This window comes from Papaver somniferum, chromosome 7 (genome assembly GCF_003573695.1).
Source record: "Papaver somniferum cultivar HN1 chromosome 7, ASM357369v1, whole genome shotgun sequence".
NCBI classification, from domain to species: domain Eukaryota; kingdom Viridiplantae; phylum Streptophyta; class Magnoliopsida; order Ranunculales; family Papaveraceae; genus Papaver; species Papaver somniferum.
The window spans coordinates 233,194,776-233,221,129 of NC_039364.1; the positions used below are offsets into that span (position 1 = coordinate 233,194,776).

The window sequence follows — 26,354 nt, forward strand, 5'->3', positions numbered from 1 at the left end:
AAAATATGGAAACTCCACGATGTGAGACTAAGTTTTTCATTCACAAAATAAAACAATAAATTATTATTTTTATTAATACCATTGAAAATTAATTTTATTAATTGTTTTCCAACACTTTGTGCTCCAATTCTCTGATTCTACGTTGTGTCTGGGACAATCGCATCCTTTCCTGTCAATTCGCCAGTACATGAGATATCTTCACCTATTTGGTAACTATGATAATATGGATGTTTGATTATTTATCTGAGGTTAATGAAGTATTACTCTAGCCCTTTCAATAGCGAATTGATTACGCTCCATATGAATGTTTGATTCTTCGATTAACTGTCAAATTTCAAATTACACTGAATCAGTTATCCATAACTATGATTATCATATTAGTATTGTATTATAATTAATTTCTCTACTTGAAGATCTTGTAATTCTTTTGTTTCTCTGTGTAGGCGATCTTGTAGTTCCTTTGTTTGTATTTCCTGACGCTCTTTTTCTTCTCTTTCTTTGTCTTCGTGCTTTCTGTGCCGAGGATGCCGCAAGATTCCCAAAACAGACAGAATCAAACATCAATAAATTTTAGCTTTTGTGTAACATGGGTCATTGCAGTTTTTTAGTTTTGTTTTTTTTTACCACTGATTTCTCCTTCTTTAGCCGTTCTCTACCATGACTATGAAGTTCCTTCGTTATAGCTGGGTTATCCAGCGGAGATAAATTTGGAGGTGGCCTGCAAAACAAAACGAACAATGTAAGGTACGATAATTTGTAATGACAATTGAATGTGTATTGATGAGAGACGACGACTAAGCAATAGAGCTCGTAATCTATAGGAAAGCTTACGTCATTGAAACCTAAATAGAAGTTCTATATCTTTGTGGTCTTTTGTGGTGTTAAAGTGCGGGTTGATTTAGAATGAACAATATAAACAATAAATTTTAGCTTTCCTAATTTGTGTGGAACTAAAAATAAGAAAGAGAAACCAAATCTACCACAAATAAGAACGGATGCTCAGATCTGTCTCTCACGGAAATCTTAGATCAGTTAATCACAGCCGTCAGATGGTCTAAATCAAGGGTCGGATCTGTCCAAAGACAGACACCTTTCTTCCTTATAATATAGATAAAGTTTACCTTTCATTAACTTTTCAGAAGTTTATTTAAAACTCATTCTTCGTGAATCAATGAGTTTTGAAATTACTACCAATTTCGCATTGAAATTTAGAAATTATAATACTGCCTCCTGCCTCCGTTCGTACTTTTGAGCCGTTAAATTTGTTATTACAAAAAAAGCGAGAAAAAAAACGTGAAATCTAACAACTTCCAAATGCATGCAGATTATATCATTATGCACTCAATTGGTTGCATAATGAGCTCTCCCTTCTCTCCCTTCCCTGTCTTCACCCTACCGTCGGTAAAAAGTAGCCGCTTTTTTCTGTCTGTTTCTACCAACGGCTCTCCTAACGATCATTTTTCACCGGATCTCTTGTCGGAAGTTCACCGAATGTTAGTTCTTTTTCCAATTGAGTTCAAATGATTTCAAATCACCCTCACCAGTGTCTCTGCAATTGCATTAATCACCTCAATTTCATACACAACACAATCACAAGTCATGAAATGAACACAATCGCATACAACACACAGCTCACAAATCTCACTCGAATCACAAATGTTACAAGTCTGGAAGATGGATTTTCCCTTCCAAGAAGTACCCTCAACATAGCTTATCTATCAATCATGAATACTCAGAAGACTCTTATCTGGAAGCTGGAAATATCCTTCTTTTAAACTTTGTCAATTACTTAAAGACTCAGAAATTACCCACCCTGGAAAAAAACACCCAACACCATAATGCTTGCATCGAACTTCTTTTCACTAATTCAAGATTCCCTGTTATTGTCATTCATGAAGATAGCAAACCTATAAGTTTTGGTCCTCAGAAGATTAACTTAAGTAGTAACTGGATCTATTACACCTTCAATTTAGACTACTGCTCTACCCCTTGTCTGCGGTTAACCTTCAATGACATAATTTTAAAAATTCTTCTACAATTACTTCAACTCTATTTAAGGAAATTAGGTTTCAAGGTTTCATGGGTGAACTGATGGGTTATTCCTATACTCAACCCTCTCTTTGGTTCTGGTATGTCTCTCTCTGTAATCCTACATTATCTTATTTATTATTATTTGTCTATATGCCTGAGTAACGTACAACGATTATTATACCTCCTAAGAATCCCCAATTACAACCCCTATTACCTTAATCTCATCCTAAGAAAGCAGTGCTTTGGTTATTTAAACAATCACCAAATAAATTTTATCATAGCCATCTTGACTCAACAGGAAAGCACAATTTGGGTTCATACCCATAACCATTCATAACATCAAAAACGTTAACAGTACACTGGTTCACACCTTAACACAAAATATATTTCTAATCTTATGCTCTGAACATAAACCTTATATCCCTCAGAGTCATGCCTTGAACTCTACATGTTTAGTCAGTATATGCATCTCCATATGCATTTGTAGCTTTCTTGGAAGGCACTGGTGCAGCGGATCCTGGTACGAGTGCAGTAGCTCTAGGTACTAGTATATGCAATGGTTCATCTGCTGGTACTTCTTCAGGAAGAGTCACCTTCCCAAACCTGCATTAGCAATCATAGCAACATCTGCAGCCATCTGTCTTATCTCAGACGCCAACTTGAACAAATTTGGAAATATAACTGCATCATTAGGGAGAGGGATAGCATCATTTGCATGAATCTAGGATTTGACATCCTCATGAACTAGAGATACAAAAAATCCCTGACGAGCACCACCACATACAATATGCTGATCTCCCACCAGAATCACCCCCTCATTGACAACGAAGCGACCTCGTCGGGGATGCAGTGTATACATCACCCACCCATTTTTCACTCCTACAAGCCGATCACCCTCAATCCGACCTCTAGCAGGCTGAGAAACTTCTCCTTGATAATTTTGATCTCCATCTCCAGATTATGGCATATTTTTCTCACCTCCTCCAAAACCATTACCTATTACTTCATCACCTGTACCAATACCACCACCAACTGCATCCTCCTAGAAGAATGGTGGACAAAAAACCATAATCATTTCAGGGTCTTACCAATAAACTACAAAGATTATTTTGGCAATTCAAATCATAAAACACATATAATAGCCAATATTCCTTACCTGGATCTTGGGAGGATTCAATCTAGGTTTCTTGTCAGGAGTTTGTTGATCGATTTCCATTTCACTGGAATTCAATTTGCGAGACACAGATTGAATTTTCCTCGACAGCAAAAAACAAATTTCTTGTTTGGTTTTGATTGGGAAAAACTATCTGAGAAACTGAAAGAACTGCTTCATATTTTGTTTATATCCTGGCTGGGAAGAGCAACAGTCTTCTCATCATAACTGTTAAAACCCTCTGGTGGTAATATGATCAACTATCCTAGAGATTGGCATTACTTGATTTTACAAAGTGGAAAATCTACTGGCCATTTACAATGGCCTAGTAAAAGTAACTCCATCTCATTGGATCATGCGAGGCGGCAACAAACACTTGGCACTTGCAAATCTTTCACTAAATCGGGTCGGATCATGGATGAATTTCAATGGCCTATTCATTTGAGAATGGACCCATTTGTAGATCCATCTGATGTATTTTCAAATGGTTGTAGTGATAGTGGTAAAAATGGGTTCTCTATAATAGTTCTATGCAAATAATCATGTAAAATGATTGCAAGAAATAATTAAAATAGAATTATACCACTTTTCATGGAACAATGGCTTCCTCCGTTTCCTCGGCTAAGGGATTTAGCTGCTCATCATGTTGGAAAACCTCTCAAAATATTTCATTGATGCTCAAAAGTGTTTTACAATGAAGAGAAAGACAAGAAAATGGTATAAAACAGGATTCTGCGACCCACAGAAGGCGTCCAGAATCAAGGATAGAGCTGAAGTGTTGTTGTCGTTGGAAAACTACGACCCACAAACGACAGTCGTTGTCACTGTTGATAAACGACTGTCTTTGGTAGTCTGTTCTTCCTCTTCTTCTTCCTCCTCGAGCAGCAGCAGAACCAGAACCAGAATCTCTGCAACTTCAATTTTCTTGCTCTGTAGTGCTCTAAACCTCTCCCAATTCTCTCTAAACTCTTCTATGAGTCCCCAGCACTCTATATATACTCCATAGGATCAAGAAATCTCGCTATAACTCGAGATAATTCTCTCTTAACTCGGTTTGATGAAAAAATATTTTGGAAATATTTTCTTCCCTGATTTAGCTTCTCACGCGTAGATTTCCATCCTGGTCACTCTAGAAATGTTTACACACGACCCACAATGTTGCTAGAGCTCTCATGCATGAGCAGAACACGCTCAAATCTTCTCCAATCCCGTGTATAACAGTTCCAACCCGTGTTTCCCTGTTTTGCATCCCGTGAATTATCCAGCTAATTCTGGCCAAATTTGACCGAAACCAACACCCATACCAGCTCTGTTAGGACCTAAGGAAGATACCCAATCAATTTGAGCTCTTTAATCTCCCTAAAACATGCTTGAATCTTCAACCAAAGTTCTGCCAGGGAAGAACTTCCTTTTCCCGCCAAAGCTCGTTTTTGAAATGTTGAAGATGGTATCCCCCTAACCAAATTGGGGGTGCGAATAGAAGATGCCATGGGGGTGACCTGGGGGTGCCCCTTGTAATTAGGTTACCCCTTAGCCAAAAGCGAGAGTCCGAATAACACGTGTCCTCCGGGTGCCAAAATCAACTTTTCGAGCCGAATTTTCCAAAAATGTTTATTTCCTAAAAATACATAAAAACACAATATTAGTACAAAAATAGAGTTCCAGCAATACAGACATTGAAGACAAATTAGACACAAAAATGTGTCTATCACCATCCCACTTACACGTGATGCTACAAGATACTCTGACTCAGTTGATTACACCTCTCCTTTCGATTCAGACGCAAGCTGAGTCGCATTCTTTTAAGAATGCAATTCCATACTTTTTGGACGAGCCCATAATTTTTTGGGTGGAAGGCACACAATTTCTCTAAAATCCTAACAAATCCCAATGATACTCCCACTCAGTTTGGCTTTGGCAAGCAATGCAACTTTCAACAATGTGATTTTCAATTCTGCAATCACACCAATTCTTGGAAAAACCTGATTATTGAAAACCACTCTCAATGTCCTTACAGCCAAACTCATTATGCAATTCAAACAAATGAGGCCACCTCCGACACAGGTAAGGCCCTCACTTTGGCTCCATTTGCTAACTGTTGTTGTTTTCACAGGACTAGCTACCAAGCACCATTAGCCGCTCAAGGGGCCCCCACTTGGCCACGCAGGAATGTTGTACGACATTAGATAATTGTCAAGATAGACATATGTTATCTCCACATCAGAAGATACAAGTCAGAACAAAACTACGCAAGATCCCATGACCTCCCACAAACAAAATCTAATGAACAACAAAAATAATTTCAAAATTTGGAACCCGTGAATCATTTTAAAATTAAATCCTGCACTCTCTTCCCTCATTTTTCAGACTTATACATTCACCCACCCCAACTTAGTGAGTATCGCTCAACTCTCTCCCTTCACTGCAAACCTGTTTTCTACACTTTTATGGCTTCATCTTCTAACAGCACTCCTCCCGGCATAGGTAACCTAGTAAACAAGATGAATTCTGCTCTTAACATCCCTGAGGATTTTTTCCCAAAAGTTTTCATCAACTCAGAAAATATCAGAACTAACCAACCTCCTAATTGGAAATGGTGTTTTATTGGAAAACTTTGTAGAAACATCTGTTTTCAAACTCCAAAAGTGAGCTCTTTCATCAACTCATACTGGGAGCTACAAAGTAGAGTTGAGGTGGAAAACTAGAATAGGAGAAGAAACTACTACATTCTCAGACTTACTCATGAACAAGATTACTCTACCCTGAGAAATGGTGGAACAAGAGGAGTGTTTGATAAGCTCATGGTTTATGTTGGTGTTCCAGATGGAGGACCTGAATTGATTGATGAAGAACTTTTCTCAAAGGTGATGATCTGGTTGCTTATTAAAAGAATCCCAACTCATATCATCCCAGATCTCCAAGGAATCCTCAGGCCAATTGGAGTCTACCAAAAAGCTAAGAAAGCCTATGGAAGAGATAATTTTGAAAAAAAATGTGGAGGTAAAACTTACAATTGATGTTACCAGAGCTCTTAAATTTGGTATTGAAGCTTTTGAAACCACCACTACTTCTCATTGGCTTGAATTTGCTTATGCTCTTAATGGGATAAAATTCTGTAAAGTATGCAGAATCTTAGATCACCCAAGTCCCCCTTGTCCTTCCCCTCCAACTCCCTCTCAATCCCTTTACAACAATTTCCCAACCCCTCAATCAGCTCCTCCACCAATAACCCAGCAACAAATAGCTGTCCAAGCTGGCAAAAACATCATCCACATGCCCTACTCTGATGCTGATGTTGCCGCTGAATTTGAGATAAAAATGAAGATAGCAAAAAAAATGGAGCTGGAAAAGGCTATTTCCAAGCTTGCATCATCTTAAAAAGGGCATCTCATCTTTAGTGCTCAACCTGAAACACAATTGGATACTCTCCAACCCCATCCAGATGTGCTAGCTTGCCAAATTAAAAACAAAAAGTTGGAGTTAGCTAAGAAGATCACTGGAAACTACAAGAAAAACTATCAAAGGATAAAAACTGCTGCAAGAGCCAAAAATGCTAGCACTTCCATCACTGAAGTACATCACCTTGTGGACCCTGCTGGCATTTTCCCAACCTATCCACCACCAAAACCCTTTCTTTTTAATTCTTGCCAACCTTAGCTCAAATTAGAGTTAGAATGGAAGCTGAGCAAGCCAAAAAGAGAAAAGAAACTTTGAAGGCAAAAAAGAAATGCCATGTGTTTACTCAGCCCTACTCACCATCCCCTTCAGACACCATGTTGGAAACCAAGAGAAAGAAACCTATTCAAACTATTGATGGTATTGAAGCCAATTTTTTTGATTCTGAATGCCTCAAAAGATTCAAAGATCAAGGGAACAAAGTTGTTGCGTCTTCTAACTCCAAAAAAAATTCTATGATGGCTAATGGTGGAGCTACCTCTGCTGCTAATATGGTACATTTCTCAAACTTTTCTTACCTATGTTCAGTTCTTACTATAATCCTTAGTTATATGCTCATAAACCAATTTTTTGACCATATAACTAAAAGACTTTCTTTCAAGTATCCCTTAATATCTTACTTTTGGAAATTCTTTACCACCTTGGCATGGAACTTCCAAGGGCTGGGAACAAAGGATGCCAAAAGATATCTAAATGATATGTTGAACAAGCTAAATATTGATATTATCTTTCTCTCTGAGACTAAACTTAAACAGGAAAATCTCAAAAAAAAACTATGAATGAGATAAATGTGCACAATTTTTGGTTTGTTAACCCAGGAGGTGCTAGTGGCACTGTTGGAGGTCTAGCTTTGATATAGAAGAGTAATCTAAACATGGAAATACTATACTCCTCTCTTAACCATATCAATGTTATTGTTAGGCCTGTCAGTGGCCCTCTTTGGTTATACACTGGTTACTACGGTAGTCCTTATGATACTGATAGTGAACTCATGTCTTGGAAAAGATTGGAACACACTGCTACCATCAATAACTTACCTTGGTTGGTCATTGGATATCTAAACATTATTCTCCATGACACTGAAAAATTTAGTGTTCATCCTATAGATGCCAATGAATCTTCTATACTTAGCAACAAAATTCTTGAGTTGGACCTGGTAGATTTGGGCTCCACTGGCTGCCCTTTTACCTGGTCAAACAAAGGAGATGTCCATAATCTCACTGAAAAACGTTTGGATAGAGGGATGGCCACTGACAGTTGGCTGCTGCTCTACCCAAATACTACAATAACTAATATGCTTGCTATTGGTTCTGATCATCACCATATTCTGCTTAATTCTAACCCATCCTGGAAAACTGGTAAAATCCCCTTCAAGTTCTTTGGTCCTTGGCTTGATCACAAGGATTGCAAGGAAATCATAGTTGAATGTTGGAGAAAGAATCTTACTGGTTCAAATGCTTTTGTTATAGCTAGAAAGCTAAAAGACATAAAGTTACATCTCAGAAAGTGGAATAAGGAAATTTATGGTAAAATTAAACTTAATATTGAAGAATGCAAGCAAAACCTCCTGTGGCTTCAATATAACTACTTCAGAGATGACAGAACTCAGGCCATCAAAGATATCAGCTCAGAGATTGGCAGGATGTTGAAGAAAAATTTTGGAAGACTAAAAGCAGAGATCAATTCATTAAGCTGGGAAACCAAAAAACAAGATACTTTCACAGAGCTACCAAGTGCAGAACCATAAGAAACAAGATTGATGCCATCCAAGATAGTCAGGGGCATTGGATAACAGATCATAAAGAGATCAAACAATGCTTCAATCAACACTTCACTAAAATGTCCACTGCTAAAAACCCTCACATTAACCCAGAAATTATTAACCTAATTCCCACTACCATCACCTCAACTGACAACAACATGCTTAACAGAATCCCAGGCCACACTGAAATCAAAAGCATTCTCTTCAGCATGGCTAAGGATAAAGCTCCAGGACCAAATGGTTTCCCACCAAACTTCTTCCAAACCAATTGGGATATAATTGGAGAAGATATTGTCAAAATGGTGCAACAATTCTTCATGTCTGGCCATATCCTAAAAAAATGAATGAAACCTTCATCTGCCTTATTCCCACAGTTGAAAACCCCACTTCCCCAAGCCAGTTCAGACCCATTAACCTTTGCAATACCACTTATAAAATCATATCCAAGCTTCTAGCCCAAAGGATGAAACCTTTCCTCAATAAAATTATATCCCCTTACAAATATGCTTTCATACCTGGAAGACAAATATATGACAACATAGTTATAGCCCATGAACTTATTCACTCTATGAGATCTAAAAGAGGTGCCAAAGGTGAGAATGGGAGTATGGGAATAAAGATAGATATGGCAAAGGCTTTTGATAGAGTTGATTGTAATTTTCTCAACACAATTATGAAAAATATGGGATTCAATGAACAATGGTGCAACAATATTATGCAATGTATTACCACTACTTCATCTGTTGTCCTTATCAATGGCTATCCTGATGTTTTCTTCAATCCTACAAGAGGATTAAGGAAAGGAGATCCCTTATCCCCCTACCTCTTTCTATTTTGCATGGAAGCCTTATCAAGAACTCTTATTCATGCTGAGGACTTAGGCATCATTACTGGAATAAAAATCTGTGGCAGCGCACCCTCAATAAACCACCTTCTCTTTGCTGATGACTGTATGGTCTTCTGCAAAGCAAACAAAGTAGAAGCTCAAAACCTCATGGATATCCTCAATATATTTGGAGAAACATATGGTCAATTGATTAACTTCAACAAATTTGTTTTTTAGTAAAAACACTGATCCAAGCCTCTTCTCAACCATCAGCAATATCATGGGGGTTCAAGTTCTGCAATTGGATGAAAAATATCTAGGCTCTCCTCTCTTCACTCACAGAAGCAAAATCAAGTCTTTCAATCCAGGAGTGGATACATTAAACTGAGACTCTCCAGCTGGAAAAACGTGCCTCCAGATCCTACTGGTAGGGAAGTTTTCATCAAAACTGTTACATCCACAGCCAGTATTTATCAAATGAACAGCTTCAGAATCCCCAAACAAACTTGCCAGGATTTAAAAAAGCTACAGAGAGATTTTTCTGGGACAAAAATCTGGAAAACCCAACAGGATACTACCCAAAGGCTTGGACAGCATTATGCAAACCAAAAGACATGGGGGGATTAGGCTTCACGAATATGGAACTTTTCAACAGCTTCATCATTACAAAAATTTGATGGAGACTTGAACAAGATAAAGACTCTCTCTGGTACAAACGGATGGATGCCAAATATATTCTAGGAAGAAATGTTTTAAATATGGATACAAAAGCTAAGCTTGGAAATTCCTGGATTTGGAAAGGAATTCTAGAAGGTATACATAATATACAACATCACAGCAACTGGAAGATAGGCAATGGAATGAATATCAACATTTGGAAAGATTACTGGATACCAAATTTTACAGATAATCTCCTCAAACCCAATCATGCCCTCAAAAAATTGAGTTGTTATCTCATCTTATGCATCCTGATGGAAGCTGGAATATCCAACTCATCCATCATATTTTCAATCATTACATTGCTCAAGCAATCCTGAACCTCAACACCAACCCAGTGGAATAAAATTCAATACAATGGAATTTAAATGAAACTGGGAAATTCTCTGTCAAAGCCCTATACAAGGCTAAGATAGAATACCTATACAGAAATGACACCAGTAACAGAAATTGGGAGGCTATCTGGAGATTGGATACTGCTCCTACTATCAAGATCTTCCTTTGGAAGTGTGCACATGAAATTTTTCCTACCAATGCTAAAACTGCAAGCATCTTGCATTACATTGATCCTATATGTCAGGCCTGAAGTAGTGGAGAGGAGACAATGACACATCTCTTCCTAAACTGCCCTAATGCTACTGCAATATGGCATGAAATCTTGGGAACCAATCATGGAAAGTTTGACAACAACACAAACTTTATGGACGGGTTCAATTCATGGTTTGATACTGGAGCCATACTTGGATCAACTATTCTATATATTACAACCTGCTGTCATATCTGGAAAGCTAGGTGTGATCTGATTTTCAATCACATAACCCCAAATGCTACACACACTTCTCAGTGTATTCATTAATAATTATGTGATTATAACAGAGTGCATAACCTACGTTCTCATCCTCTCAATGATCTCTTCTCAAATAACTTTGGGACTGATACAAATTCTGTCACTCATATTCCTTATGATCTGAACCACAATCCACAGGAGTTTGGTTTCACCATAAAGATATGCACTATACAGAGCCCTGAGTCTTGCAAAATTTTCTCTGCACTAACTATTTCTGATGCTGCAGGAAACAACATTGATTGCAGAGGATACCCAAGCCACTCTGGAGGATGGGAAGTAACAGGAGGTGCAGACCTAGCTTTAAGCTGGGCCAAAGAAAAGCATCACATGAACATTGAAATGCATGCTGAATCAAAGGAAACTCTTCTCAGATTCCACTATCTCTACCATCAAGCAATACAAGAAAGATTCAATCCCAGTTACTATGATCATCCACCAAACAATGTTGAAGAGCATAGCTCAAGAATCAAGCCTATCACTTTTGTGTTAAGTAGTCTTAAATTAATTCACAGAACTCACAAATTTGGAAGCTTTTAATTTAGCTATTTTATGTAAAAACAATGAACACACGCTTTTTATAAGCATTATTATCCCTTTTGTATGGTCCTTTGTAGCTCTTATGCTACGGTTTTTCTATAAAAAGCAAAATATATATATATATATATATATATATATCATTATGCACTCAATCCAATGTGTACATTACACACGGCTTATGACACATTCTTGCATTTTAAATTCTTGATTTGCTTATGATAATGGCAAGTCGTTCAGTACTGGTTTCATTTCATATCATCAAATGATTCCAAAATTGATGGATTCGTATCCACATAATAACCACATTGATTCAAAAATATTCTCTCCTAATTTAATCACAGAAACTAAGATAAACTTTTCAGGGAATATGGATTTATTTCCATAGTGATAAAACAAGATAATTTTCTGGATATGTATACTTGCTCTATATATAAACAGTAACTATTACAGTTTAGTTATATCTAGTTTTCTCATATACCTAGACTTTTGCATTTCCTCTTTACTTCTCCGATCAAGATGGTGAGAAGAAACAGTAGTTATTACAGTTTTTTAATCTTCGGAATCATGTTTTGGATGTTTGCTCATGTCAATGCTCGAAGTTATAAACCAGCAACGAGCAACGTCTTCAACGTTTTAAGTTATGGAGCCGTGGGCGATGGTCACATAGATGATTCTCAGGTTTGTTCGCAAGATATTTTGCCGTCAAACTCTGACGTCCCAAGAACAATCACTAATTAAAAGCGTTATGGGTATTTTCTTTTTAGGCGTTCTTGATGGCGTGGAGTGCAGCAAGTCAATCGCAAAAGGAGAAACCAACAGTGGTCATTCCAGGAGGAAGGACATATTTTCTACCTCCTATAGCATTTGCCGGCCTTTGCAAGAGTGCGAACATTTTGGTTAAGGTATGAAATTACCTCCATTAATGAAAGAGACCCAAAATAGTTATTTCTTTTTTTTTTCTTTTTGTTCTTTTCGTCGGTAAAGTATTTGGTCCTAGCTAGTTCCGAATTCAACTCCGGTTAGGGGGAGTCAGCCCAGTGCAAAGATTGTACAGTTGCACTCCGGCCCATCTGGCTCCAAAGCCTATATTGGGCCCAAATGAAGGCATAAGGTTATTTCACAAGCCTAGTTTTCCGATTTTGCACTCCAAAGCAAATTTTTGCACCGCGGAGCTTGAAATCTTGTCTCCGCCGTCTCAAGTCATTGGTATCATCACGGAGTGACTTAACTATTATACCATAGTGACACCCGCTTTCATCTATTCATTACTTTTGTGATGGTTCTTTTTGTAGGTTGATGGGAACATTGTTGCTCCAGAATCTCCAAATGCATGGAACCAACTGGACGTACATTGATGCACCAACCATACTGAGAATTTTGCAATGCAATAATACACTTGTAAAGGACATTCACATAGTGAACATTCCTCAAGCTCATGTAGTTGCTATGGGTGTCAACCTGTTTATTATGGGAAACGTCAACATACACTCACTGGGCGATAGTCCCAACACTGACGGCAGAGCATGTCTTCATTCACAATACAACCATTGGTTATGTCTTTTGTTTTACCTGCTTTATTCACAGAAGTCCTTGTCGAGTTCCATAAATCTCATCTCCTAAGCACATTTCTATGACAAATCGTTCATAACCGTTGTGCCGGACTTACTGCGCCTAATGCCGCTTTTGTAACAAATACAGGTGATGACTGCATATCTATTGGAGATTTCATTGATGACATTCACATCCATGACGTTAAGTAACCGATTAGCACTGGTTGGTTAACTAATACAGTGAGGAAAATACTCGACATGTTTTGCAGCATTGGGTATAAATGGGGCAGAAGCAAAAGTGCAAGACATCCGTGTTACGAATTCCCACTTCCGTAACACTACTAACGGAATACGGATTAAGACGTATCAAGTAGGTTCATGAATTATCAAAACCATAAGAACTTCCGGTTATAATTGTGTTCAGTATTGTGCCTGACAGTAGTTTTTTTTTATAGGGAGGGAATGGATATGCCAAGGATTTCTACTTTAAGAACCTCAATTTTGATACTGTTTCCAACCCTATAATCATCGATCAATATTACTGCGCAGTGGCAGGTGCCTGCCCACCTCAGGTAAAGAGAAGTTTCTTCCTATCTAGTTGTCAAGTTCACATATTAGATGCAACAACCACAGTGGGACGTAGTACATAGACATATCATATCATTCTTATCTAATCCTCCGTTCTTCATAATACTGCTGTTCGAATTAAGAATGTGACATACGAGCACTTCACCGGAACATCAGCTACGCAAGCAGCAGTGGTTTTGAACTGCAGTCAAGCTGTTCCTTGCACAGAGCTAACATTTAATAGCATACAATTATCGCCTGCAAAACAGGGAGAAACTGTTAAGTCGGTTTGTATCAACGCTCATGGAGAAAGAGCCGGATTGCTTCAGCCTAATATTCCATGTCTGCTTAATTGAGAGATAGCTACGGGGTGCAGATTGCAGCCTGAAATACAAAAATTTACTTAGTTGTAGGAATTTGAGTAAGCTGGCTCGCAGTAATACTCTGCTTGATCACGCCAGACTTTATTTTCTGTCTCCATACGAATGTACTATATGTGATAAGATAGTCGATCTAGATAATTGATTGGTATTCCCTATTATTGTGAAATCATTTCTTTTTTCTTCAAATTGAACACTGTGGAGTAACTCAGAAAGAAAAAGTGCTCAGGAAGTTGGATATTAAGCAAATAAAGCGTTATCTTACCAGATACTGATCAGACCAGTGTCATCCAACTAGCAACGAACTTGCAATGCCCTTTGGTTATCCAAGTACTCACTGGCATCAAACCTATCATAGTAAGCAAGACTATCCCGAACAGGCATTTGTGCAAGTTCAGCTCTACAGTAAGAACCACAGAATCACAAAATGTGGGTTAGAAGATGTGTAAAGGCTTAGCCATGAATTTATCATTCAAACAAGCTTTTGTGCACCGCCTGTTTCTAGGTTTCGCCCCGGTACCACCTTCCCAATCATCAAAAAGTTCTTTCACTGAACATGCAGATTGCTTCCAACCACTCACCAAGTAAACCCCCACTTCCTATTAACGAAAATCCTAGGAAACTCAATTTCAGGTTACCCCAAAGGTACCACCGCCTACGAAACTGAATTTCAGGTTACCCCAAAGATACCACCGCCTATGATATGATAATGAGATGCTCAAAAACGGAAAAATCTACTCCACAAGAGGTTTCTTTTCAACTATTCTAAACCATGGGTACGTGTAAAGCCAGATATACTTCCATGAATTTTTTCTAATTCTTGCAAACTATGTCGTTGGAAATACACCCGACACTAACCACTAAAACCACAACCACAATGGAACCTTGACATTGCAAATTTTTTAACAGAACTCAGCAGTGTTAAAATAAAAAGCATCACAAATTCATAGCTCTGTAATTCTTTCTATGTCCTTCACCTACAATGATTTTTTTCTGTAGCCAGCAAAATTATACTTCAATAAAATTCATAATTAGAAACTCGAATGTAAGAATGACAGATTCACCAATTGGGCGCTCCATGTACAGTTGCTATTTTGCAGCATTCAATCCTCAAAAGGATAAAGAAGCAAATTGCCATAGGCTGAATAATTTTAGTGTCATATTCTTAAGTTTCAAATTATTGCCACTTTCAGTGTAATTGAATAGTTCCATAGTGACTGAACTCTAGTTGTTGTCATGCAAGCATCGAAATAAGTATGTAATAGGAAATTCAAGAAATAATTGGAATTCGCAAATAGAATGGATAAATAACTGAAAATATCAGCAATAATATTATAATCATAAATAGCATGTACAACTACCACTACATGTCTACATTTAATGTGGTTAGCAATTCCAAACATCAGATCTAAGTATACGACTAAATACCTTCTGAAGAAAACTGTGAAGGCAAAGACTACAATTTCCAAACTTGAGGGTTTAGCTGTCTGCATGTTCAATTTTTGTCCAACTCGCTTGTGTACATTGAAGCTTCTTCAAATATGCACAATCATTACGATTCACTTTAAGATTGAATGCCAGTTGATAGAAAAGGATCATCTACACAAGGAACTCCCTGCCTAAGAACGAGAGTGCGAAGAAGCCTCACTGGATCACCACTCACACTGAATCAACAAAAGAGCCAAGACCTCCCTTACGACACTGTCCGACTAATAATCTAAGATGATCATCATTTGTTTGATTTACTCTGCAGCACAGCCGACGTGGCACCTGAGAATTAACACGCAATTGATGTTAAGAATGTAAGGTTCCAAAATTGGAAAAACCGAAGCAAAAATGAAATACAGTTCACATATAAAATAGGATTCTTGAAATGCAAATGAAAAAATTACACACCAGATGCCAGTTCTTGCTCAGTGGATAACCCACCACCCTGATATTTTGCACATGGCGCAACGGAAGCTGTCTTGGGAAACAATATATTTTCCTTTTGAGACCGTCTCTCTCTTTGGCCCGCCCATATGAACCCACAGTAACATTTCCGTGTTTCGTTACATCCTTCAAAAAGAAAAGAGCTCTTCTCTTACACGCTGTTTTATGAGATTCTCTTGTGTCGAAATCAAACTCACTCCTGTGCCTAAGTCTATTCCATGCCGAATATGTTTGCTCAGACCGCTCTAGTTCTCGAGGAAGCACAATGTTAGGGAACACTTGAACAACATAACCCAGCGAGACAGAAAATGTTAACCGCCTCTTATGGTCATAGCAGATAGAACGTTGTAAAAAGCTCGGAGGACCAGTTTTCATAGATTTAGTGAAAAGTCTCAAACCATCTAAAGAGCTCAAACCAGGAAAAAACGGATCAACAGCCTCAACATGGTGAATTGACACAAATGGAGCTATTGGATGTGCAGATAAAAGTCCATGAGCATTCCCCCTAATATCCCACTGTCATACGAAACACCAAGACATAAGTTTTAACTATTGTTGCATATGTTTTTTGCTGTTATTTCCTCGTAAGGGTAAGCAAGAGTACATTATTAGAACATTGAGTCATTCGATTCATTGTAAACAACAACATATAGGAGATTAGATGAATTACCTGATGGAATCCATGTTCTCTAGTTAAAGGAACACCAAGTTCAGAAACACAAGCATGGAGACGATCGTCGCTCCCGTATAGCTTCGGGTACCGTTCGAGACAATCATCTTGAATTTTAGAAAGGGAGTGAGCAAGTGGATAGCTAATAGCAATACCAGCACCCCCAAATGCCATAGAATGGCTAAAATAAGTATTAGCAGAATGACTCTCAGAATTACTACCAATGTAAACCAATTCATTTGAATCATATTTGCTTAAAACAGAAACAAGATTATCAGGGTTAAAAATCGTATCATCATCTCCCATTACAAACCATCTTACGTTTGGTAATCCAAGCCGGAAACATTCCGCAACGATTCTCGAGATTCTTGGACCAGATGGATGTCCGATTGGATTTGTATACCGAAACCTAGAAATGTCTTCAGATACCATAATCTCCGGCAACAACAACCGATCATCATCATCATCGGAACCGGCATTCTTCTTGTGTACTAGTTTCTCGTCTAACCAGACATGACCGCGCATGTCATTCGGCCGCCACCATAATTTAACAAATTCTTTCCGTTTATTCCATAGCTGCGATGAACTGGCGATTCCGAATACAATGTGTTTCAATGATAATTCTTCTTTGTCTCCTTCTTCTTCTTGTTTCTGATTAGTGTTATTGATGAATGTGGAAGAAGAAATCAACGGAGGCGGCGGCGGTGGTGGTGGTTGTTTATGAAGATGAAGATGGTGGTGCCATGGATTTCGTTCCCAATCTTTAAAACGATGCCAACAACGAGTAGTTGTATCTGAGAAGACAAGAGATAACCAAGCGGTTGTAGAGGAGACGAGTGATAATACTGCTAGTACAGCGAGTCCTGTTTGGCTGTGTCTCCATGGACATCTTCTCGTACCAGAAGAAGATGAAGCAGAAGGACTAGTTGATGATCTGATTTTGGTATTATTGATTGGAATGGTGATATCATCTTCTTTCATTTCTTGATTACCAAAAAGAATTATGATTCACAGTGACTGGAGTAACAACGAGATGAATGAGATTAAGCGGAGATGATGACGATGGAAACAAGAACGGAGATTTTCAGAGGAAGAAGAAAGGAGAGAAGAAATCTCGGGCTTTGCGAGTTCATTTTTGAAACTAGTTCCTTGATAAGTGTCGTGTCGTGTCGCTGCGGAGACATCTGTCGGTTTGCTACGTTCAAAACTGGGTGCGGAAAATGGTCAAGTAAGTGGATTTAAAATTGCTTTTCTTTACCACCGTTCTCTCGATTTTGCAAAAAAAAAAAAAAAAAATTCAAATTAGTTCCACACACACATCATTGGTCTTTTTAATTGGGCGAACAAAGTGAAGGAGGAAGAACTTTTATATGGCCACTTATTTGTAAATCCTAAATCATCAATTGATATGAAAAGATGGGATTTGGTTTTCATGGTTGGTCTTTTTCACTTGACATAATTATCCCTTTCTTTTAGTCCAATTACTATAACTCCTTATGTATTCTATTTTTTTAGGGGCATAATTGGAAAGTCAACTTTAATATAATATATCTAAAAATCCGTGCCTTATAATTTTACAAATTTTATCTTATTAAAAAGGAAATAAGAAAAGTTATACAACGAGTATAAACAACAATATCAAATTTTGAGTTTTTACGAGAAATTCAGAGGTATTTATCATTTTAGGCACAATATTAGAAAATTAATGTATATTTATTATGCAAACCAGCATAAATGATACATAATACTTTATGTAACCGTATTTTGGTTTATGCATCGACTAATTTTCTGTTGCAACTAATAAAACTATGTACTCCCTTCGTTTCACGAAAAATGATACTTTCATTATATGCACAATTCTCGAAAATTGAATGTATAGCGATTATACAAACCACCACAAAGGATGCATAACATATCATGCAACCATATTTTGGTTTATGGATCGACTAATTTTCCGTCTCAGAAAAAAATAATACTTTCATATTTCGTTTCAAGAAAAGTGATCCTCTCTCCCCGTTTCGGAAAAAGTGACATTTTTGCCCCGTTTCGGCAAAAGTGATACTTTTGCTCTGTTTAGGAAAAAATGATATCTTTCCGTTTTGGGAAAAATGATACTGTCACATTTTCTGAAACGGGACAAAAGTATCACTTTTTTCGAGACGAAGCGAAAGTATAACTTTTTCTAAGACGAAGCGAAAAGATCACTTTTTCTGAAACGAGGTGAAAGTATCACTTTTTCAGAAACGAGGAGAAAGATCATTTTTCCTGAAACGGAATGTGAAAGTAGTCGCGGATAAACCCCATCTTCAGATTCTTCTTCGATCGGCCCTCCCACCGTGGCAACGGTTGTACTAGTATAGTAGTTTTTACATCCTAGTTTTTGATTTTTCTTGATAATTAGAAAATTCTAATGGGAAATATACCAAATTTTTGTTACAATTTTACTAAAAATTACACAATTTAGGCAAGTAAAGTAGGACAGACGCAGTATTTAATACTCCTTGTTACACTTGCCAACAGACTTGGGCTTGGCTAGTGGGAGGAAAAGCGCTGTTGATCTTGTTTTGGTATCAAGATGTGATTAGAAACTGGATTAGCTAATTGAGGGTACCAGAAGCAAAAGTTAAAAACAGAAATTGATCCACTTTAACTTTTTTTGGTTTTAGAAGTCAGTTTGAAATTCTATATGTAAACCGACTTCTTCAAGCTTAAGTTAAAAACAGAAATCGATTTACAAAAAGTTAATTTTTTTTGTTTTTAGAAGTCAGTTTGAAATTTTATACATAAATCAATGGATTTCTTCTTGCTTCTTGACTTCTATAAGTCAAAAAAGTTACTTCTGAATATGCATCTGAATTCGATATTAAGTTTGGTGTAATATGGTATATATCAAAACTTATCAAAATAAATTGAACTAAATAATTCAGAAAGTTTATGTTCTATGAAATCTTTCTTTCCTCCCTGTAGCAACACTCTCTGCTGCCTTGTTAAAAGAACAAAATCACACTTCCACTGGAGATGTATCTTACAAAACTTAACAATACAAAAGAGAGGAACTTTGCCAAAAGGGAAGAGGGAACCCACTGCATGGCTTCAAAATGAGCCCAAGTTTCAGCCTAATGGGCATGGACCACGCGTTTTATGCCACATAGTGTCCTGCATAATTTCGAGTTAACATAGCAATACCAGCTAAAAAATAAGCTTTATGAAAGGAAGCATCCACATTAACAAGCATTGAAGATAAAGTAGTCTGGAGTGAATGATTGTTGACTGAGATGGTACAGGTTAGCACTACATTATATATTGTTGCTGATTTAATCAAATCAGTCTGTGGAGGTTCAACTTTTCCATGTATTATGGTTCTATAAGAATTTGTAACTAAGCTTTGTTCCAGGCTTCCCAAGTGTCAAGTTGATGTTACTGAATTTTGAAACCGACTTACTGTATCTCAAAGAGATAGCTGAAAATGCTGTTTTTTCCAAATCATCCAAGGCTCCATCGCTAACGTTTGCCTCCCCCAACAACAAAAAAACGATTTGTCTGTTGTTCCGTGAGAATTTAGGTATTTCACGAGGAAGTTTCTGATGTCCATAACCTAAGCCAGACTTTTGATCGGTCTGGAGTAACTAACAATGAGCTTCAATAAGCTTTTTATAAGTGACATTAACTGTAAAAATTTATATTCCTTGTGACAGTCCATTGCAAAGCTCCAAGTGTGCTTGCATTGTAACGAATTCCACTTTTTCTCGATCTGAGTCTGAGAGAACTAAGTTTGGAGTTCACTATCAGTCTTAGTAATTAGGCTATTGGAAGTAGCAGGCTCGTTTATTACTAAGATGAACAAAGACATAAAGTTCTTATTGCCAGTACGGTGTGTAACTTCATAGTTAAATAGTTTTTATCAGAGTTGAAAAGACATTTGATTTAACAACAAATCTTACAAAGTAAAGGTAGTAGTACCTTTTCTTCAGTCCCTCTGAGGTCTCCAAAAGATGATTTCCAGCAAATAATTCAGGATGAAATCCTTTCATTAGTGGTCATGCCAACAAAGTACCTGCATACATCATCACAGGATGGAACTCAATTCAAATTGAAGATATAAAGACACAAAAGGTAACAAGAAGGTGACCAGAGCTTAAAATGTTGTTTTCCAGTTTGACTACAGAACTCAATTCAACGAAGTCTTAACTACAGGTTAAGTAGATCAGAGAATACACAATACTGAGATGAAGATTGAGAAAACAGTTACCCAACGATCCGTAAACATGAGCCACCATTTATCAACTAAAATGTTAGCCAAAAGCTGTCATATAATTCTAACTGATAAAAGACAGAACGGAGTTGTAGCCAGTCCATTCATATCCTTGTGCCCAAATGATAGACTGCAATTTATTTGCTCCTTGAAAATAGTCACCAAATAGGTGCAACTACTGTTAGTTATGGAGGATTGATAACAAAACAAAATGTACCTTTCCATTTTAAGAAGCTGGCATCTGTTTGTAGCACCACAGATGATCTTGCATTACCAAACAGCATATTGCAGGTTACACAGTAAAATACATTAGGAATCTCGAATTATTATGTGTAACACACATGGTAAAACTTATACAACATGAGACTTACTTTAATGGTAAATAACTTCATGAATATCGAACAGTTATACAAAGCATAGCCGATAGAATTCCAATACTATGTTATAGCAGAAAAAAAAAGAATCACTCAGTCCGTCTTACGTTTGACAGGTTAACGTTGTTCTATTATTTCCAAAATTTTCCATACATGACTACTATGAAATTCCTGTATAGATAGATAGGAAATAAATGGAAAAAGAAAATGTAATAAAATGAAAAACCACTTTCTGAACAGTTTCTATTAACTTTCTAATAAGACCATATAATGAACCTGATATATATGAACCACGATGTCCAAAGTTTCTCCAATTGAATATAATTAATTCAACATGGTTGTGAACGACGCAGCCTCTTCCCAGTCATTTATTCAACCCTTTGAGCTTGTAGAAGTACTAACAAAGAACTCATCACAAGCTAGCTTCAAGGAACAGTTGGAGAACCAAATGAGATCCCTCTATATATGTCCAACCTGCCATAATTCTGTAATGTCTGTTTTGTATAAAAGATATTGTTACTGAACACTCAATGATACCGGTGAACTGGCTGCAGTTTCTACCAATGTATATATCCATCTTCTTCTGAAGTGTCTATATTAGATAATCTGAACACTCCATGATAAAAGATATTGTTACTGAACACTCAATGATACCGGTGAACTGGCTGCAGCTTCTACCAATGTATGTCCATCTTCTTCTGAAGTGTCTATATTAGATAATCTACAAGTGAAATAGAAAACTGCACTCATCATAGAATCAATAAGAACAACGAACGAATACACAATAACCAATAGAGGACCTTCCCATATCCTAGAAGACCCATCTCCATAACTCAATGTCTTAACTCTATGCTCAAACAAACCCTCAACAAATGCCATCCCTATTGTTGATCCGAGAAATATTAGAAGACCCACTTGAGTTTGTCCTCGAATTAAAACCCCAGACCTTAACAAAGCTTCTGGACCTGACACAACCTCCAGAACCGATATCACAATGGCGAGATTGCATATAATAATTGCATTTGCAAACATAACCGAGAAAACCAAGCCAACCCCCAGTGCAGGATAGATAATCAAATGAGACGGGCACCCGAAAATAGTGAACACATTGCAAACAGCTACAAGCAGAAGTAGAAACAAAGCTAAAACACCAGCAACCACCATACATACCCACATATATGTTATAACAAGACGCTTCCAAATCTTGAAAATACTTGAAAAGAAGTTAAACAAATCAAATTTCCTCCTGAGATAAGTAGCATCTACACAGTAAACAATTGCTGCTTTGGATAACAGTGACAATGTCATGTACATTGGGAAACAAAAAATAGCAGAAAGCGTCATTTCGGCTACACGTTGACAAGATACTTTAACTAATGGTCTTAGCGGAATCCCACTTGATCTTGCAACCAATAGAAGCCTTATAGTTAATCTCTTCATAACTGATTGATCAACAAAGACATTAGATAACACAACAGCACAAACAGGACATATAAGTAAAGCTGCAATTATCATAAATCCAGATGAATTGTATCTAAGAATCCGTATTGTTTCTTGTAAAATTTCTAATGCATTCAATGAATGAAACTCATGATCTGGACAAAAACTCTTTCTTCTTCGTGGAGTCGGAGTTTGATTTCCTCCATTTCTCTGTAATTCCACTAACACCTTCTCCTCTTCTTCATTCTTTTCTTCTTCAGTATCAACCAAACACTGTAATTCAATCTTGGGGCTTCTTATTTCACTAGATTCATCCATCTTTTAATCTCAGAAATCTAAATTTTGAGAAAATTTTCCTCCATATTTCTGTAAATCTACTGAAGAAATAACGTAAAGTAACTTACCCAAGGCATGGAAATTGTGATAGTAAGAGCTTAAGAAAGTAAAATTTACCGGGCGATCTTCAGGAAAATGTCTCTATTCTAGGGCTATCACGTGTATTGGAATTGTTGAAGATTGGATATAAAAGGTGGTGTGTTCATGGCGTGAGAATATAATAATCTCAGTCCTGAGATCATGTGGAAGGTTTCTGCAAAAGAGGAGATCCGAAAAGTCTAGAGAGACAGAGATAATATAATACTTGATATTCTTTTCAAAAGACTTGTGTTGTGTGTAACTGTGTATGACATTTCATTCTTCTGGGATTTTATTGGACTTGATTCCAGGTGCCTTGCATTCAAGGCATTTTAGTGTGTGTCCCATGGATGGGTCTTTGAATGGGCTAAATTAGGCCATCAGCAGAATGTTTTTGGTTCTTCACGAAAAGTAAAAAAGCAACAAAAAAAAAAAAAATTGTTTGCGAAGGTTATGGTAAAATTGTATATCCAAATTAATTTCTGACTTTTTTGTTTCCGGGAGTCTATAAATGATTTTTGGAGTGGTTTCCAAATAGGTTCAAAGTTGTAGCATGTTTAACAACCAGAAGTAAAAGTAATTTCCAAAAGTTAAAACATTTTTTTCTGTCTTGTTTTACAGGATCATAAATAAAATTTTGCTTTTTTTGCTTTTAGAAGTCATCCAGAAATTTGGTTTCCAAAAAATGAGTAATTGTTGTTGTACGCCGTTAATAAGATATTTTTTCAAAGACTTGTGTTGTATTTATGACATCTCTATGTTTTCTAGGATTCCATTGCTTGTTTGACTGGATTTTTGGTGCCTTGCATTCCAGGAAGATGGGTTTTTGATTGGGCTAAATTAAGCCCTGGTTCGCCCCTGATTTTATAGCATGTTTGACAACCAGAAGTAAAAATAATTACCGTAAGTTAAGGTGTTCTTTTTTACGAATATTACGAATAAGATTTTTGTTTTTTTGCTCTCACAAGTCATTGTGAAATTTGATTTCTAAAGAATAAGTGATTGTTGTTGTGCACTGTTCATAATAAAAATATAATATATATAATTTCCAAAATAACTTTACCTTGAAAAGACTTTGGATCATGAAACTTTTAGGTCTCTTTGGATACCTTAAGATGATCCAGCAAAGAATTGGCATGAGATTAAGAATGTAAAGACTGGTTAGTGATGCATGTAGCATTCGCGTATAATTAGCAAATGAATTCGTAGTATTCGGTTCGCATTAAAAGCGAACTCCTAGCATTATATGCAAATTATTCATGATTGCGAATAATTTGGCAACCCATTCACCAGATATAGTCGGCTTATTATTTCAAAATTAACTATCAGGCTCATTTATTCCGATGTCTCACCAAATACTCTCTGCTTATTATTTCTAAATTGACTATCGAGCACATTCACTCTAACGTATTTGTTAACCCCGTAGTATAACCCTTTTTTAGGCCCGTTCCTACATTATCAAATTTTTCAGTTTGCCGTCCCAAGAGGCCTGACAAATCGTCACGCCACTATGGGAAAAGAACTCGGAGAAATCTGACCGGCGGTTACTTTTAACCAACTATCTCCCCTACTCTCCTATACATATACCTCTACTAATTTCAATTTACCCATACCACTCTTGGATAACTTTCACATTATCTAACTATTTGTAAAAATAAAAATCCTCAATTTTCTTCTTTTTACATACGACCTTTTTTTTGATGAAGAGAAACAAATTTATAAGAATTAAATTACGACGGCAAATGTATATTTGGATGTTGCGAAAATTTAATGATGAGTCAAATGAAGATAAAGGCTCATTGTGCTTGAATTTTTATCCACATATAGGAAATTTAGCCTCCGTTGTGAATACTCTACGGCGCATAAGTAAACTTAAAAGGAAAGAATATTGACATTGGGAATTTATTACTACTCGACCTTTGATGGGTTATTCGGACGAAGCTTAACGTATTGTGTTGGGTAGAAGGAAGTCGAAGGAAATTTTTTTGTGAATATACCTATCTTGATGTTGTGCAACAACAACTTAGATATTCTTGTAATGTTTTCACTGGCTATACTCTTTAGTTTGAAATTCTTCATTTGTCAATAAGATGTTTTTTTTTAAAAACTGTTTTGATTTCCTTACACGATATTTTAACATTCTCTCTTCAAACAAAAATAACAAACTAAATATTTGATTTTGCAAGTTTACGATTTCACTATGAAAGTAAAACTTAAGGGTATGTTTTTGTCTCTCCATCTCTCTTGTCTGTGATTATATTTCTCATAATAAAATACACCCATTCGCATGTCGGTTTATTTGAGGGGAAACATGTCATTTTCGTCTTTTCCACGCTCCTTATTTTAGGCATGAATAACTATCCAACGTCTTTCCCTCCTTTTGTTTTTCTTCATACCAGTTTCACCTTAGAAAACAAAAGCTTTGGGAAGAAGATATAAGATAGAGACCTCGTCCGCAAAGGTAAATTAGTCACCCTATATATATATCAATCTATACACTTTCAGTTTACCAGTTCCAATTTCCATATTTTTATTTTCATTATGAAAATCAACGAGTTTCCATGATAGATTTCAAGTCTAATATTCATATGTAATTTCAATATATTGATTTAAATAGAAACTGTGTTTGGTTTTAGTTTATTATTGTTTTCATGACAAAATCTCGGGTTAGATTGTATTGAAATGAAATATTTGGTTTTCAAAGTTAGTTTCAAGATATTTTTATGATATACAATATGATTTTGATCGGTTTAGTGATTCGTGTTGTTTACTGAGTCAATTTCAAAGTTAACACAAACTAAGTGAATGTCTCTGGTTTTGGGAAGAATATGAGAATTTGTGAATTAGGAGCCTATGTTTCTGCAATTAAATCAACATCAAACCTGATTGTGATCAAATGTCCAAATCGACTCTGTTTTTATTGAAACTCGTTATTATTAAGCAAACCTAACTTTAACCTAAGATTCGCATGACCTTGATGTTTTTATAAATGAAGATAGAAGTTGACGAAGTGAAACAAAAAAGTGGTTCCACAACTCTATCCCCCGGTTGTTCATATAAAGTTAGTTCATCACCTTGTGCAACTACAATTGACAGAAAACACAGGTCGAATAAGAATTATGCCAAATTGCTAGAGAAATATAAATATAATTTGACACTTTTTGAGAAGAAATTCGTAGAGTTAGAACTTCTATAAAAAGATAGCATTAACCATACAATTGAAAACATGCATATATGGATACTTATCTCGTAAACAGAGAAAGATCTTATGGATGTTATTATTGAGATCCCTATAGTTGTTGGTTCTAAGAATACTGAAGTATACAAGTCAACGCGTTCATCTCTTACCGAAAAACTCGTTCAACAATTGAAGGCTAAGGTATAAAAATTAGTCCATGATTAATGATGTTTGACACGAAAATGTCCAGTCAAGAAATGTAATAAAT

General features: G+C 36.6%; 3 protein-coding genes across 4 annotated transcripts; 1 reads left to right on the forward strand and 2 right to left on the reverse strand.

The window, feature by feature from the left end:
* The first annotated feature begins 11,893 nt into the window (after positions 1-11,893).
* Positions 11,894-13,802, forward strand: LOC113296122 (probable polygalacturonase At3g15720). The gene is made up of 6 exons (XM_026544456.1): positions 11,894-12,007; positions 12,094-12,231; positions 12,622-12,675; positions 13,028-13,102; positions 13,335-13,451; positions 13,590-13,802. The coding sequence occupies exons 1-6, from the start codon at positions 11,894-11,896 to the stop codon at positions 13,800-13,802; spliced, it is 711 nt and encodes a 236-aa protein (XP_026400241.1).
* LOC113293495 lies at positions 13,503-17,539 on the reverse strand. 2 transcript variants are annotated; one of them, XR_003332330.1, is made up of 5 exons: positions 16,429-17,539; positions 15,723-16,274; positions 15,255-15,596; positions 14,092-14,226; positions 13,503-13,704 (listed from the first exon to the last, which is right to left on the reverse strand). XR_003332330.1 is itself a non-coding variant. In XM_026542118.1 (3 exons), the coding sequence occupies exons 1-3, from the start codon at positions 17,407-17,409 to the stop codon at positions 15,486-15,488; spliced, it is 1,644 nt and encodes a 547-aa protein (XP_026397903.1). In that variant the 5' UTR covers positions 17,410-17,539; the 3' UTR covers positions 15,112-15,485. The 2 variants fall into 2 exon arrangements, 1 of the variants encoding a protein (XP_026397903.1); XM_026542118.1 differs by lacking the exons at positions 13,503-13,704; positions 14,092-14,226 and having other exon boundaries at positions 15,112-15,596.
* A 3,508-nt stretch (positions 17,540-21,047) lies between these two features.
* LOC113299849 lies at positions 21,048-23,218 on the reverse strand. The gene is made up of 2 exons (XM_026548947.1): positions 21,682-23,218; positions 21,048-21,564 (listed from the first exon to the last, which is right to left on the reverse strand). Exon 1 carries the CDS (start codon positions 22,810-22,812, stop codon positions 21,688-21,690), a length of 1,125 nt encoding a protein of 374 aa, XP_026404732.1. The 5' UTR covers positions 22,813-23,218; the 3' UTR covers positions 21,048-21,564; positions 21,682-21,687.
* Positions 23,219-26,354: the final 3,136 nt, after the last annotated feature.

Coding starts and splice junctions, on each gene's coding strand:
- LOC113296122 (XM_026544456.1), top strand. CDS start 11,894: ATGTTTTGGATGTTTGCTCATGTCAATGCTCGAAGTTATAAACCAGCA. Junction 12,232..12,621: donor GTGCGAACATTTTGGTTAAG/GTATGAAATTAC, acceptor TTCTTTTTGTAG/GTTGATGGGAACATTGTTGC. Junction 13,103..13,334: donor TAAGTAACCGATTAGCACTG/GTTGGTTAACTA, acceptor TTTTTTTTATAG/GGAGGGAATGGATATGCCAA.
- LOC113299849 (XM_026548947.1), bottom strand. CDS start 22,812: ATGGATGAATCTAGTGAAATAAGAAGCCCCAAGATTGAATTACAGTGT.
- LOC113293495 (XM_026542118.1), bottom strand. CDS start 17,409: ATGAAAGAAGATGATATCACCATTCCAATCAATAATACCAAAATCAGA. Junction 16,275..16,428: donor GAGAACATGGATTCCATCAG/GTAATTCATCTA, acceptor TTCGTATGACAG/TGGGATATTAGGGGGAATGC. Junction 15,597..15,722: donor TGAGCAAGAACTGGCATCTG/GTGTGTAATTTT, acceptor GTTAATTCTCAG/GTGCCACGTCGGCTGTGCTG.